Source organism: Pseudorasbora parva, chromosome 4 (genome assembly GCF_024679245.1).
Source record: "Pseudorasbora parva isolate DD20220531a chromosome 4, ASM2467924v1, whole genome shotgun sequence".
NCBI lineage: Eukaryota > Metazoa > Chordata > Actinopteri > Cypriniformes > Gobionidae > Pseudorasbora > Pseudorasbora parva.
Window position 1 is genome coordinate 42,247,457 of NC_090175.1, and position 13,921 is coordinate 42,261,377.

Genomic DNA, 13,921 nt, shown 5'->3' on the forward strand with positions numbered 1-13,921 from the left:
TCGATTTTGGTTCATGGCAGATGTGCTTGTTCACTGTATGTGACATGAGCACTTTCATGAAAGAGGTGGAAATGATTAGCTTTTGTATTTAGCACAAAGAGAAGAAGGAGAATGGGAGGAGTGGATATAAAGAAGTATTGGGTGATGGATGTAGAGTGGGAGGGAAGTGAAAGCAGAGACTGAGGAGGTGGATGTGGTGTTGAATGGGTAGAATATTGGAGCTCTAACTCGAAAACTGAGCGCAGTGATGGATATGATTTATGGATTCAGTGAGATTGTTCTGAAAGATGGTATATGCACATATGCACGTGAATGCATGTTGTTTATGTAGTATGTGCCAGTGATATTTTAGTTTTTTACATTTTTATTTTAGTTTTAACCGTTTTGTTACGTGATTTTGTCATTTTTATTATTTATGTATATTTCTATATAGCTTTGCTTTTAATTCAGTTTAAGTCATTGTATTACTTCAACTTTATTTCAGTTAGTTGCCTAGGTAACCATTTTAATGAATTACATTAGACATAACATTTCTGAGGTCAGAAAATTCTATCTGAAAACATACAATGACAGTCAGAAATCTATACAACATAAATACATACAAATTTTTTATTTTGTTCCATACATTTCTGTATCTAAATATAAAAATTTTTGACCAACACTTCGATTCCAACTTATATGTTGAAATAATTATGTATGCTAAATTCTCTCAATTCTCTCCCTAATTTTGGACCCCTGGTATGTGTATGTACTTATAGAGTGTCTCTATAGGGCCATATCACTATAGCAGAATTCATTACGACATTCGTATTACTGACTATCCAAGACACCCATCTAATTAAAACCTTCTCCATTTACTAGCCAGCTGAGAGAGGAGATAAACAGAGCAGATGAGAGGATGAATGTGATGAACGAACACTCGTTAACAGACACGAGAAGTGTCATTTGAAAAGGATTATTAGAAAAAGAGAGACATGAGAGGAAAAAGAATAAAGAGTGTTCTGTGTGATGTTTATGTATGAGCCAATAATGAGTTTCTTAGAAGTTGTAGCAGGAAATGGTTTTGTGTGTGTGTGTGTCTGTTTCTGTTTTAGCTTCTTAAAAGCTTGATGTTTGTTCTGGAGTTGTAACCTATATAAGAGTATCTGCATTCTGTTTGAGACCCGGAGGGACACTAGCTGTGTCTCTCACTGGGATTCCCTATTTTTTTTTAAATGGAATGTAGGTAGGACCTTTTGTCAGAAGTTTCATCAGAAGCTTGTTTTCCTCTCTTCATTCTGTCCCCAGAGTCCTCCCCTCAAGGTCTGAGAAGCCGGCAAAGGATTCACTACTGTCAGGTTATCAAAGTGTGTCTTTAAGTGGATGAGGGTAAGGGTTCGTTTGGGAACCTAGTTTATTCTGTAGCTCTTTGCCGCTATGGTGTTTAAAGATCTCCTGTCAGAAAAATGTGCTGTTATTGGTAATCAGATTTTTTTGTATTATATCATTTGAAATACCAGAACTAAACTTGAATTTTCTTTTGTTTTTATTCCCCTTCAAATAACACATTTATTGAGAAATCATAGGGTCACTAGAGGTCTTCACGGGTCCAAAAATTCGTACCCGAATACGAAGAGACCCGCGATCTTCTATACAGAACCGACCCGGACCCGTCTATTATTTCAAAAACTGGAACCGGACCCGTGCAGATCCGAGAAATGCCAAAAATATAGTACCCGGAACCAACATGGACCCGTCTATTATTTGATAGTTGGAACCGAGCCCGGCAGGAAGACACAGACCCGACTGGACCCGATTGTCTCATATTACACAATAAACTGCTGTTAACAGGTTAATAAACAAGCTGCGAAAAATAACTTTTGTCTCAGTCAGCCTACCTAACGATATATAGCCGTTGTCTCCCTTCCTTACCTTGATTGAGATGTATTACAATATTCCTCTGTAATTGTTCCAAGCATGCTTAATTCACTCATCATTTCAGCTGTAAAAGTCAAATTTATTTCACAGTAACGGATTTTATGAGTTAACTCGCATAATAACTTTGACTGTTTGCCCTTTTGAACTAATAACTATTGCTCGTTCAGTGCCATGGCCGCTTACGTTAGCATTATTTATATGCCATAATCTCTCTGAGCCGAACTGACTTGCAGAACTTTAAGATTAAACAAGACGGACGGTTCATTCATATTATTTTTAAAGTCATTACAGTCACTGCGGAAGCTCGGGTTGCCATAGAAACATGACAAGCGCTTGAGACTGCACTCGCGCGTCAGCTGGAGCAACCTGAAATATGAGCTTTTTTGCGCAATTTGAGCATCCCAGAAAACATTTATATGACAGTTCACCTGAGGTCTTGTTGCTGATTTGAAATATATTCTTGAGAACATTATTACCGCGCGCATGCATTAAATCTCCCCGCTTTCTAGACGGCTGAGAGAGCGCGAGCAAAAGAGAGAGGGAGAGAGCGAGCGAGAGAGAGATTGTGTTTTTGTTGTTGTTGTTGTGTATTTCTAAACCTCATTTCCCGGCTCACACTTTTCTTATCCTAATTTAGCAATTTGTAAGTTACACAAAACACACAAGCCGTGCTGACTCTCATGGCCAGGTGTTCTCCGAGTCCGATTGACGTATTACATAGGCTACAACGTTAACAGACCCGGAACCCAAAGTAATAGATTGGGACCCGACCCGGACCCGGCTGACTATTTAAAATATAGAACCAAAACCGTACGGGTCCACAGGTCTCGGGTGCCCCGTGAAGACCTCTATCATGCACAATAGGAGATTGGCAGACACTTGCTAATTTATATTGACTATAACATAACAAACTGTCAATAGTTTGGTGTCATTGTCATTTAGTACTATGTTATGTAGCTACACAGTGTTTGGGGTCAGTAAGTTTTTTGTTGTTGTTGTTGTTGTTGTTGTTGTTGTTGTTGTTGTTGTTGTTGTTTTTGCCATCACCAGAATAGATTATATTTTAAAATATATTAAAATATATAAAAAAAATAAATAATTTTAAATTGTAATAATATTTCACAGTATGAAAATATTTTTGGTCAAATAATTGAACCTTGAACAGTATACAAGTACAATGGATTTAGCATCTGAAAACATAATTTGTCATAATTCATTTGTTAATCAATAAATTAAATACATTCATATATCAAAAGTGTTTTATCCATTTATTGAGGAGGAAGGCTTTAGATTTTCATTCTTTTTGAGTCTTTTCTATGTCTGGAGGAACTTTGCACTTTAGTTTGTGAATGTTTTGACTATATTTTAATGCAAATTTGCCCCAATTCTAGTTCTTAGACGCCGGTTTTATATGTCATACCACAGATGTTCAAATGGATTAGTTTTCTGTGTGCTTTGGACAATTATCCTACAGGAAAATTAGTCTTCACCATAAATGTAGATCTTTGGCTGACTGAAACGTTCTCAATAGCGTCTTTTCCACTGCCAGGCCAGTGCAGGTGGGGCCAATAGCCTTGGACCTCAAGCACCGAGGCCAAAATCATGTTGCGTTTCCACTGTCGGGCCAGTAGTTCTGCAGCACTACCCTAAAACCCTAAAAAACGTAATGACTCTAGCTTCCAGCATTGATATTTGACCAATGTTTTACAATATTTTTTTGGCAATAATGGCAGTTATTTATTAATTTGTCTCATTAGTGTACATCAGTCATGCTGAATCATACTGGTATACCATTTCACAGAACACATACCAATTTGGTTACACCTTCCATTTATTTGCGATCACTAGAATGCACAAACAACTCCATTAAGGCTTTTAAGTCCAAAGGCTTACACATTTAAGCCACGTTTCCACTGAAATTACCCAGAACAATTTGTCCCAGGAATTCCTTTAGATCCTTATCCTTGAGGTCAAAACACACAGCGTAACACCCCAAAGTCCCTATAGTTCCTGGGGAAAGTTCCTGTGGTGGAAACACGGCTTTAGAAAAATATTGATAAGATATCATGTATGCGTCATGTTTGTGTTTCTCTAGAAAGAGTGAGCATTTCTATTAATTTTCCATGAAATTATGCGATCTGAGAAGGTTTGAGTGATCTCTTCCGTACCACTATACTGTTATCCTCTCAGTCAGATTAACAGAGGGAGTTCATGAGAAGAAAACAAGAGTTATGAGATATATACGAGTACATGTGTAAATAAATACACAATTATAATTAAATAGGATTTGTCTACATTCTTTATGCCATCTCTGGTATTTTCCATAAATGTATATTTATTATCACAATGGTTAGCATAAGTATGGTTAGCATAAATGGTTAAGTATCACAATGTTTAGCACAAGTATGCGATGGCAAAGGTGATGCTAATATATTTCTGCCTCATACAGTGATGTGAATCCCAATCTTATAGCAAGAAAGTTATTTCAACGTCAGTTTCAAGCTTTTTTTTTTTTTAAATGCATAAATGTTGAATTTAGCTTGTTATAATGACATGGGAAATGAGATGTTAACCGTCTCCTGACTCATTTAAACTCCTCCTTTGTTCATGACCACTCATGAACCCAGTTTTGGCGGGCCAAAAAACCCTGGCTGTTTGTTCTAAGGAAGCCCAGGAATTGACAGTGGGAAACACAATTGCCCTGGCACGCACTAGCACACTCACTTTTGGCCCCGACAGTGGAAACACGGCCAGTGTTTTGCATGGATACAGCTTTTTTCATGTTGTTGTTGATGTCGAGAAACGTTCAGTCCCTCCAGCTGACAACAACACCAGCGTATGATTGGTCATGGTGTTACCTCTATAGAGCTGTAATTGGTTTGTGCCAAATAGACCTCGGAGTGATTCTTGACTATTCAGGTTCTCAACTAGGTGAGCGATATACCATAAACACACTAAACCTGTAGAAGTTTGTCAACTGGTAGACATTGTGGACAATCATACGCTGATATTTTCTTCTTAACATTCCCTTGCAGATGCAGTTTTGTTCGTTTTAGAAAATTGAGACAAGTAACTCTCCAACCTGTCAGTGTTGTGACTGGTGTCTTGGTCAGTTCTCTTACAAATACCCTTCCTGTCTGGAAAGTTCAAAGCTTTTAGCTAATCTTAAAGCTAATCTTCTCCAACATAAATCAACATCTTGAAGTTGGCAAGGAGCTCCTTGGTCTTTATGACAGCATGACTGATGGGATTTCAGCTTTTAGAGAAGCAATTGAACAGCAACGGGTTTACGGTAAACACCAAGGTGCCCTGAAGTGAGCTGAAGTGTCTTTTTTATCCTAGTTTATTATGCAGAGATAAAATGATGTTAACCAAGCAACAATGCTTAATGGGTAAATATAGCTTTGAGAAGGTATTAACGCCATCCTCTAAACAAATATCATTTGATCATTCATAATAGAATTTATAATTAGTTTGTAATCTGTAGTTTATGGGTCATACAGTTATTATCTTTTCTTCATGCAGTTTTTAGCCGATATGGAGGCGAATCCATTGCTAAGGGACAGTGTGGAGTGTCAGCGGTTGGTGATGGAGGCCATGAAGTATCATTTGTTGCCAGAGAGACGGCCGCTCCTCCAGAGCCCAAGAACACGTCCACGCAAGGCCACTGTAGGGGCACTTTTTGCCGTGGGTGGCATGGATGCCACAAAAGGTAATCCTTTCATATCATTTTTACGTTTTTCTATAGTTCTACATGCCTTCTCTTTTGTGTTTTAAACGTTATCTGGGCTGATAGCAAGGTCCTACTGCATCTCCCTCGTTCACTCTACCTGTCAGATTTTCTCCATTAGTGAGACATTAGTAGACATTACCATTTTCACAGGATAGTCTTGAGTCTTTTGAATTAATGGTGCTTTAAACAGCAAACGTTTTACATTTAAATAGGTTTTTTTTTATTGATTTAAGTTGTATTTAAATTAGTGTTGTGTCCTCTTTATGGTGAAAGGTCTGATATGTTACGTACGTGCAGAAATGCTTTTTCAGTAGTAAGACCTGAAGTGTGTATTATGTTTAATGAGGCTGAAAGGCAATGGTCTTTGCTGAATGTGATTCACATGATTTATAGTTTGTAATGAGTAGCGTATAAAGTGTTACAGTGACCGCTCACTTGATTCCATTCATGTTCTCCATTGGGATTTCATAATATTTTTCATTAAAGCCACAGTATGTAATTTTTCACTGCTAGAGGTCACTTATTCAAAACAAAGGTGTAGCTTGATGACGCCTGGATTTTGTGGAGATTTTATTATGCCGCAGACAACCTCTTGCTTTTTTTCGGGTCATGTGTATGCAACGCTGTTTAAATGGATAGATTATTTGAGTGTGTTGAAAGTTATGTTATAATGCTACTCTCTACTTTCGCACGGTGGCTACTATGAGACATTTGTTGCACACTGCAGTAAGTCAGATCGATATTAGGTTTGGTAAAACATGGTACTTAAGTTAAATCATGAAAATTAGATTTTAATAATAAGAATAACCGTGTTGAGCGATTTATCAATGATTCGTTTTCAGTCTATTAATATATCCAAACAGTTGCTCACCTCTCTAATAAAACATAATATATGAAAGCATCTTTATCAAGGGTAACGCGAGTCTAATATCATTGATAGGCAACACACAGACATGATCCATGTCCTGGCTAAAATAGCTTATTTCTCTTTGGGATTTGGGAACATTTGGGATAATTACACAAATTAACAAAATATGTAACATTGTTCTAGTGATTTTGGGATATTTTAATCCAAAAAACATCCATATTGTGCCAAGGGCTGGGCGAAAATTATCACAATATAATTTTTCATATCAGTCGATATCGATAAATATCACGATAAATGTAAAATCTTTACTTCTTTAAAGGTATATTTTTGCTCCTGAGTGAAAGATGTAGAAAACAGACAATTAACTGTGGTTTTAAACTACCCTTTATTGTCAAAACATGACAAACAGGTGAACAATTTATCAAAACTGAGGCAGATTTATTTATTAAAATCTTAACTGCGGTCCGCATGTTTTTACATTACACTGTATATCAATAATACCATTCATTATATATACTTAATTGTGTAAGTAGTAAAACACTAAAAACGCAAATGGGCAAAAAAAGAGAGCGTTTTAAGTTAAGAAACATTTTGAGTCCTCCCTCTCTTGCCTCACAGTGGATTGGTTCACCGTGCATCTCTCTCTCTCTCGCTCGCTCTCTCTCTCTCTCTCTCTCTCTCTCTCTCTCTCTCTCTCTCTCTCTCTCTCTCTCTCTCTCTCTCTCTCTCTCTCTCTCTCACACTCTCTCACTCTCACTCTCTCACTCACTCACTCACTCACTCACTCACTCACTCACTCACTCACTCACTCACTCACTCACTCACTCACTCACTCAATTCAATTCAATTCAATTGTGCTTTATTGGCATGACATACATGGGTACATATTGCCAAAGCATTTCACAAAGCAAAACAGAAACATAAATCAAACATATTCACATTTATATTTATATATACACATAATAAGCAATACATATATTATTAATCAGGATGTGTTCACTCAGTACATCTCAATTTTTGGCATTTATAGATATGCTGTGCTATATAAGTGGAAGCAGGTCCTTCACCGAGTAAGACCTTCAGTTTTTGGGGATGGTGTAGTGACAATGTGATAATGTTGTATTTGACCACACAGTGAGTCTCTTAGGGCGGTGTATTTATCACAGTGGAGGAGGAAGTGTGCCTCTGTCTCCACTGCTCCTGATCTACACTCTCTACAGATATGCTCTTCTGTGGGCAGCCATGTCTTCTTATGCCGCCCTCTTTCTATGGCCAGCGTGTGGTCACTCAGCCTGTACTTGGTTAATAACGCTCTGTGTGTTGTGTTTCTGACTGAGATGAGATAGTTAGCCAGACTGTACTCTGTTTAGTCCCAGATAACATTGGAGACGGCTTTGCTCTTTGGTTTGATGTTTCATATATGCCTCTCTCTCGTTTTTCATTATTTCTTTGATTTCTGCAGATTTTACAGGAGCAGTGGTATACGCTTTGTTCATCAGTTCTGACACCATTACACAGAGATTACTTTTCTGGGTTTGTAGGGCTTTAAAATGAAGATCATCTTTAGAGCTTGAGTGTAGGTGGATCCAGAACTTCAAGGCTCTTTTTTTAATGGTTAGATTAAGGGGCAGTCGGCCTAGCTCCGCCCTGCATGCGTTGTTCGGTGTGTTTCTGTGGACGTGGAGTATGTTTCGACAGAACTCTACATGTAGGCCTTCTACAGGGTGTTTGTCCCAGACCTTATGGCTGAAGTTACTTGCTGGGCCCCAGACCTCACTTCCGTACAGTGCAATGGGCAGGATGACGCTATCGAATATCTTTGTCTAGATTCTATTGGGGATGTCTATTTTAAATAATTTCATTCGTATAGCGTGCAGGGCTCTGCGGGCTTTTGCAAGTAATGTTTTAATTGCTAATTTAAAGTTTCCAGTGGGTGTTAAAACCAGACCAAGATAATTACTCACTCACTCTCACTCTCTCACTCTCACTCACTCACTCACTCACTCACTCACTCACTCACTCACTCACTCACTCACTCACTCACTCACTCACTCACTCACTCACTCACTCACTCACTCACTCACTCACTCACTCACTCACTCACTCACTCACGCACGCACGCACGCACGCACGCACGCACGCACGCACGCACGCACACACACACACACGTGTGTGTTGGTCTATGTGGTTTACAGGGACTCTCCATAGGCGTAATGGTTTTTATACTGTACAAACCGTATTTTTTATCCCCTTACACTGCCCCTGCCCCTAAACCTACCCATCACAGGAAACATTCTGCATTTTTACTTTCTCAAAAAACATCATTTACTATGTTTTTTAAAGTTATTTGAATTATGAGGACATTTGATATGTCCTCATAAACCACATTTATAGTGTAATACCAGTGTAATACCCATGTAGTTATACAAATTTGTGTCCTCATAAACCACATAAACAGGCTCACACACACACACACACACACACACACACACACACACACACACACACACACACACACACACACACACACACACACACACACACACACACGCGCACACATCTCACCAACACACACACACACCTCACCGACAGTGGGCTGGTCGGGAAAGGGCAAAGTTCAGTATTTGTTGATCTCTAGTAAGGGCTGTCTAGTCTATTTTATTCACTTTAAACATCGGATTTAAAGTGATACATTCTCTTTTGATGCAGGTGATGCTGAGTAATTAATACATCACCAAAGACAAACAAAAATGATAGCGATGTACAAGTCAGATGTTTTATTGATTATAGTTTGGTAACGTTAGCTTGCAAGTCACCCACTACAACTAACACTGTGATAAGACGAGAGAATGTAGTTAATGTAGATTTACCGCTGTGTTGGGCTCAATGTTTTATGGAAGAACTTCGAAGAAGCATGATCATTTTATAATTTAATTCCATGTGGTGAACCTATGATAAGCAGTGCCTGAACGTCGCTCTTTTTTACGTGTGATGGGACAGCCAAAATATCTCCAAACCACTGAAGTTGAGCGAACTAACTTATCAACGATATCTGTGTCCTCCGAGCTGGTCGTGAGCTCTGAGTTTTCTTCGCTGTCGCATATTTTTCCCGGTCTGCAATGTGCATGCGCAGCATTACGCATAATTGTATCAAGAATTTTTTTGAACTGTTGTTATTGTTTTATCAAGGGCAATTATATTGTGATAATTATCCTTATTGTTTTATCGCCCAGGCCTTTGATAAGAGCGTGATCATATATTGTAACACAAGCCAAAGGATGATGGGGAAAAAACAAAAAACAAATTTTAATTGCAGCAAATATTTTGAACACGTTTAAATTAACATAATTTAAACGCATACATTAACATAAAGTCATCGTTTACTCACCCTCATAGACATTAAAGCCTAAAAGTTTTTATGTACAGTGGTGGCCAAAATTATTAGAACACCTGCCAGATGTCAAAATATATTGACAGCTGGTTGCTCTGACCATCAAATATCAGATAAAGAGTCATACTGTTTTTAATATTAAATATTTAGTATGTCCACCTACAGCATTACATCTCTCTGGCATAGTGTGAATATATTTCCTCTGAGAACTTCAACACGAATTCTAACCTCCATGCCTTCTGCAACTGAACCCAAAGGCTTTCCTTTTGAATTTACAATAGATCTGTCCAGTTCATTTTCAGTTCAACTCAAAATGTGCAATGGGGTTGAGGTCCGGACTTTGAGGGGGCCAGTCCATCATTTTCAATAATCCAGCAGGTTCCTTCCATCGCAGGTAGTTCTGGCAATAGTTAGAAGTATGTTTCAGGTTATTGGCCAACACTGTAATACATTCTATGTTGAAAAAATGTTTTTTTTTTCTAAAGCTATTTTTTGTAATGTCTATTTTCAATTAACAGAATAATGACTCTAAATTCTCCTTTGGTGGTAATTTTTCAGCAAAATTTTATGTGCGATTAATTAGATTAATTAATTGCTACATTGTGTAATTAATTTGATAAAAATATATATAGATATATACTTTATCACATCCCTATTTATGATATATTTACCTTGCAGGTTATGGTTAAAAAATGGTTGCATTTATAAAGCCAATGACCTGTAATACCAGGTTTACAAGGCTTTTTGAATCTTACTAATAACCATGCAATTACTGTACATTTTTAGAAGACAAAACTAGCTAATTGTCTAGAAAAGAATCATGGAGACTTCTGCTTTCACAGTTTGGTCCTTAGGGCGTTATACCTCCTGTTCTTCTTTTCTTGTTTAAATAACTCAGAGATGGTTAAAAACAGGGTCAACTGTGTTCCCAGTGGATTCCCTGTACCCAGTAAAAATGCCTCAACAGCCTGAAATACTTTTTAAGATTTGTTTTCAGCAAATGTATCTTGTTAATAAATGTATTATCTTAAATTTGTACTTATAAGCATAAACCTCACAAAAATAAGTTTTCTCCATATTTCTGCTTATTATCTGTAAAAATCAAGGCTTTAAAGAGCTTTAAGTTTTCTCTGTATCAATAGGGAATGTATCTGAATTCTTGCAGTTGTGGTTCACAGATGTCTTTATAATGAATTGTCATTGTTTTTAAAGGGGCCACTAGTATTGAGCAGTACTGTTTACGGAGGGACACATGGCGGCAGGTGGCCGTTATGAGTGGAAGAAGGCTGCAATTCGGCGTGGCTGTTCTCGACGACCGCCTATATGTGGTTGGAGGACGAGATGGCCTCAAAACTCTCAACACAGTGGAATGTTACAACCCCCGCAGCAAGAGCTGGAGCGTCATGCCACCCATGTCCACTCACAGACACGGCCTAGGTGAGGAATAACATTTGCATTTAGTGTCTTCATTGGAGAATTCATGGTCATTCAATTCTTTTTTGATTGCTTGACACAATATTGAGGGTTTTATATAAAAATAATAATAATTCTTCACTTATTTAATTGACCAAATTGTGAGTTATTTATTAAGAATTATTATACTTTAACAATTAGTCTCCTATTAATTTTTTCTCTCCAGAAATTCAGTTTTAAAGGGGTGATGAATTGAGCAATCAACTTTCCCTTGAGCTTTTGATATATAAAAGGTCATTTTAATATAAGAATATCCTGTAAGTTTCAGAGCTGAAAATGTAATTTTTAGTCAAAGAAAAACTTTTATAGACACCAGGCCCAGAAAACGGTTGTGTGCGCATCTTGATGTCATCTGTTGCGAAACAACGCCTCTACAGCACATCTAATTCAGTAGTCCCGCCCACCGACTCATGGAGCTGTTCGGATCACGCTAGCCAGCAGCCATAAACATGCCGAAGAAGATAGCAAGTTATTGCACTATATTCCTGGCTGTAGAAGAACACAGTTGCTGCATAAGCTTCCTATTCGCCTTATTCACCTGGCGGCCATTTTGAAAACTCTAACGCTGTTGTGGGGTACACAAACCCGGAAGTTGGACTCCAATACAGTACTAATCAATAGCAGCATTCTGTTTCACTGCACTTTCTGCCTGCTGTGTGTAACAAAATCATGTAATGCATCACTGATAATATGTTTTCACTGATAATATGAAATAAGTTTTCATTTGTTAATGTTTTTTAATTTTCCTCCTAATGTAATTTCTAATGTTCTGCCCTTTTCTGGTACGTTTTTCCATACTTACAATATACAAGCAGGCCATTTGTATTCCTCCATACCAATAAATGTACATAGTTACCATTTACAAACCTAGACCAGTATGCCTATCAATGTTTTTGAATGACTTATTTCTATCTGATGTTCTGACCAGTTGTAAAGTTATGAAAGACATCATCCATGTGTAATAAAATTGTACTTTATTCTTTAGATAAATGGACATTTTATTTTACATATATGAAGATCCAGTAGCTTATACATACACATATCTCCCACATGTAAATTAACTGTATCAACTATAATACTGATCTGCCCACGTTGACACTATATGATAGATTAAAATAAGTTGATAACATCACCGTTTTCTCCAGAATGACTGCAGCCGAATCAAATTTTGTTGCAATATTGTCCTGTTTAACACTGTGAAGCTGCTTTGGAACAATCGGTATTGTAAAAGTGCTAAATAAAGCTGACTTGACATGTCCCAGTCTTGCTATTGCTTGAGTCTTTCGAACTTCGTCTGGAGTAAAATGCAGAAATTACGACCAGGATCCCTTCTGATATTTTTTTAAATCCACTCTCCATGTAATCCCTTATCCTCCGGAAAACGGTGAAAGGTTTGTCCTCTGTAGGATTTTTTCCTGAGTGACGAAGTGCAGTGAAACAGAATGCTGCTACTGATTAGTACTGTATCGGAGTCCAGCTTCCGGGTTTGTGTACCCCACAACGGCGTTAGAGTTTTCAAAATGGCCGCCAGGTGAATAAGGCGAATGGAAATTAAAACACATGGCTTCTATATTGGATCCGACAGGAGTGGTGCAACAAGTAATATTCCAAGTAATATTCCAATCAATCGTGGGTGGATGAGAAATAAATAATTGTGTTTGTTTGATAAAGACGTTTACGAGCCCTGTGATCCAGAAAATCATTCAGGTTGCCACATTGAAAACAATCCCTCCCTCATGTGAACTGAACTGACAGTGGAGCTGAAGCTCATTAAATATGCAAATCGTATCCAGTCCTAGCCTTGGGCGTTTACTTCCAAGTCTCCAGTGCGTCACGCCCATCAAAACCCAGCGTTCAGGAGAGAGCCTCAAAACCAGTGTAGAAAATAGACTATTACTTATTAGTTATGATGTTTTTGAATGTAAAAATCACACAAACGTCATTAGTTGACCTCAGACAACAGTATAATTTTTTTTAAAAACAGTTCATGACGCCTTTAATAAAAATGTCTTATCAAAAGTGATTGTAATCAAATGAATACCTACATTTTAAATGAATTTTTTTTTAACGTTTTAATAAATTGTTATTTTTGTTGTTGTTTTAAGTACTTTCTACAGTATAGTAGTGACATGTTTCTGTCATAAGTTGAACTGAACTTTTTGTTTGGCAGCTTGTAGCGAAGGCCTTTGAGTTTCACTGTGTATTTGACAATAGTTTTATCAAATGAAATTTTAAAATGCAGGTCAAGTGACTCCCAGAGATGAAGTTAATTTGTTTATGTCCTCATATAGTGAGATGGCAGACGCTGAAAACACCATCAGCGCCACACATGCTTCAGTTTGTGTATAGTAGATGAAACTGTGCTGCTCATTTACACAAAGACATGCAGAACATGGAGTCTTCAGCAGTCTTTTTGGTTTAATATTCACTGACACTAGTCCATATTGCAATTTGATCGAACTATAGCCATACTTTTGATTTATTCGTCAAATTTGATCAAATTCCATGACATTCTGTGTTGTAACATTCGTTCGGAATT

General features: G+C 37.6%; 1 protein-coding gene across 3 annotated transcripts in view; it reads left to right on the top strand.

The window, feature by feature from the left end:
• Nucleotides 1-13,921, top strand: part of klhl5 (kelch-like family member 5) — a 94,654-nt gene that overhangs the window by 66,110 nt on the left and 14,623 nt on the right. For all 3 annotated transcript variants that reach the window (XM_067441863.1, XM_067441862.1, XM_067441861.1), the window contains 2 exons: nucleotides 5,443-5,629; nucleotides 11,122-11,346. In XM_067441863.1, coding sequence (XP_067297964.1) covers nucleotides 5,443-5,629; nucleotides 11,122-11,346 — 412 coding nt within the window. The remainder of the gene's footprint in view (nucleotides 1-5,442; nucleotides 5,630-11,121; nucleotides 11,347-13,921) is intronic.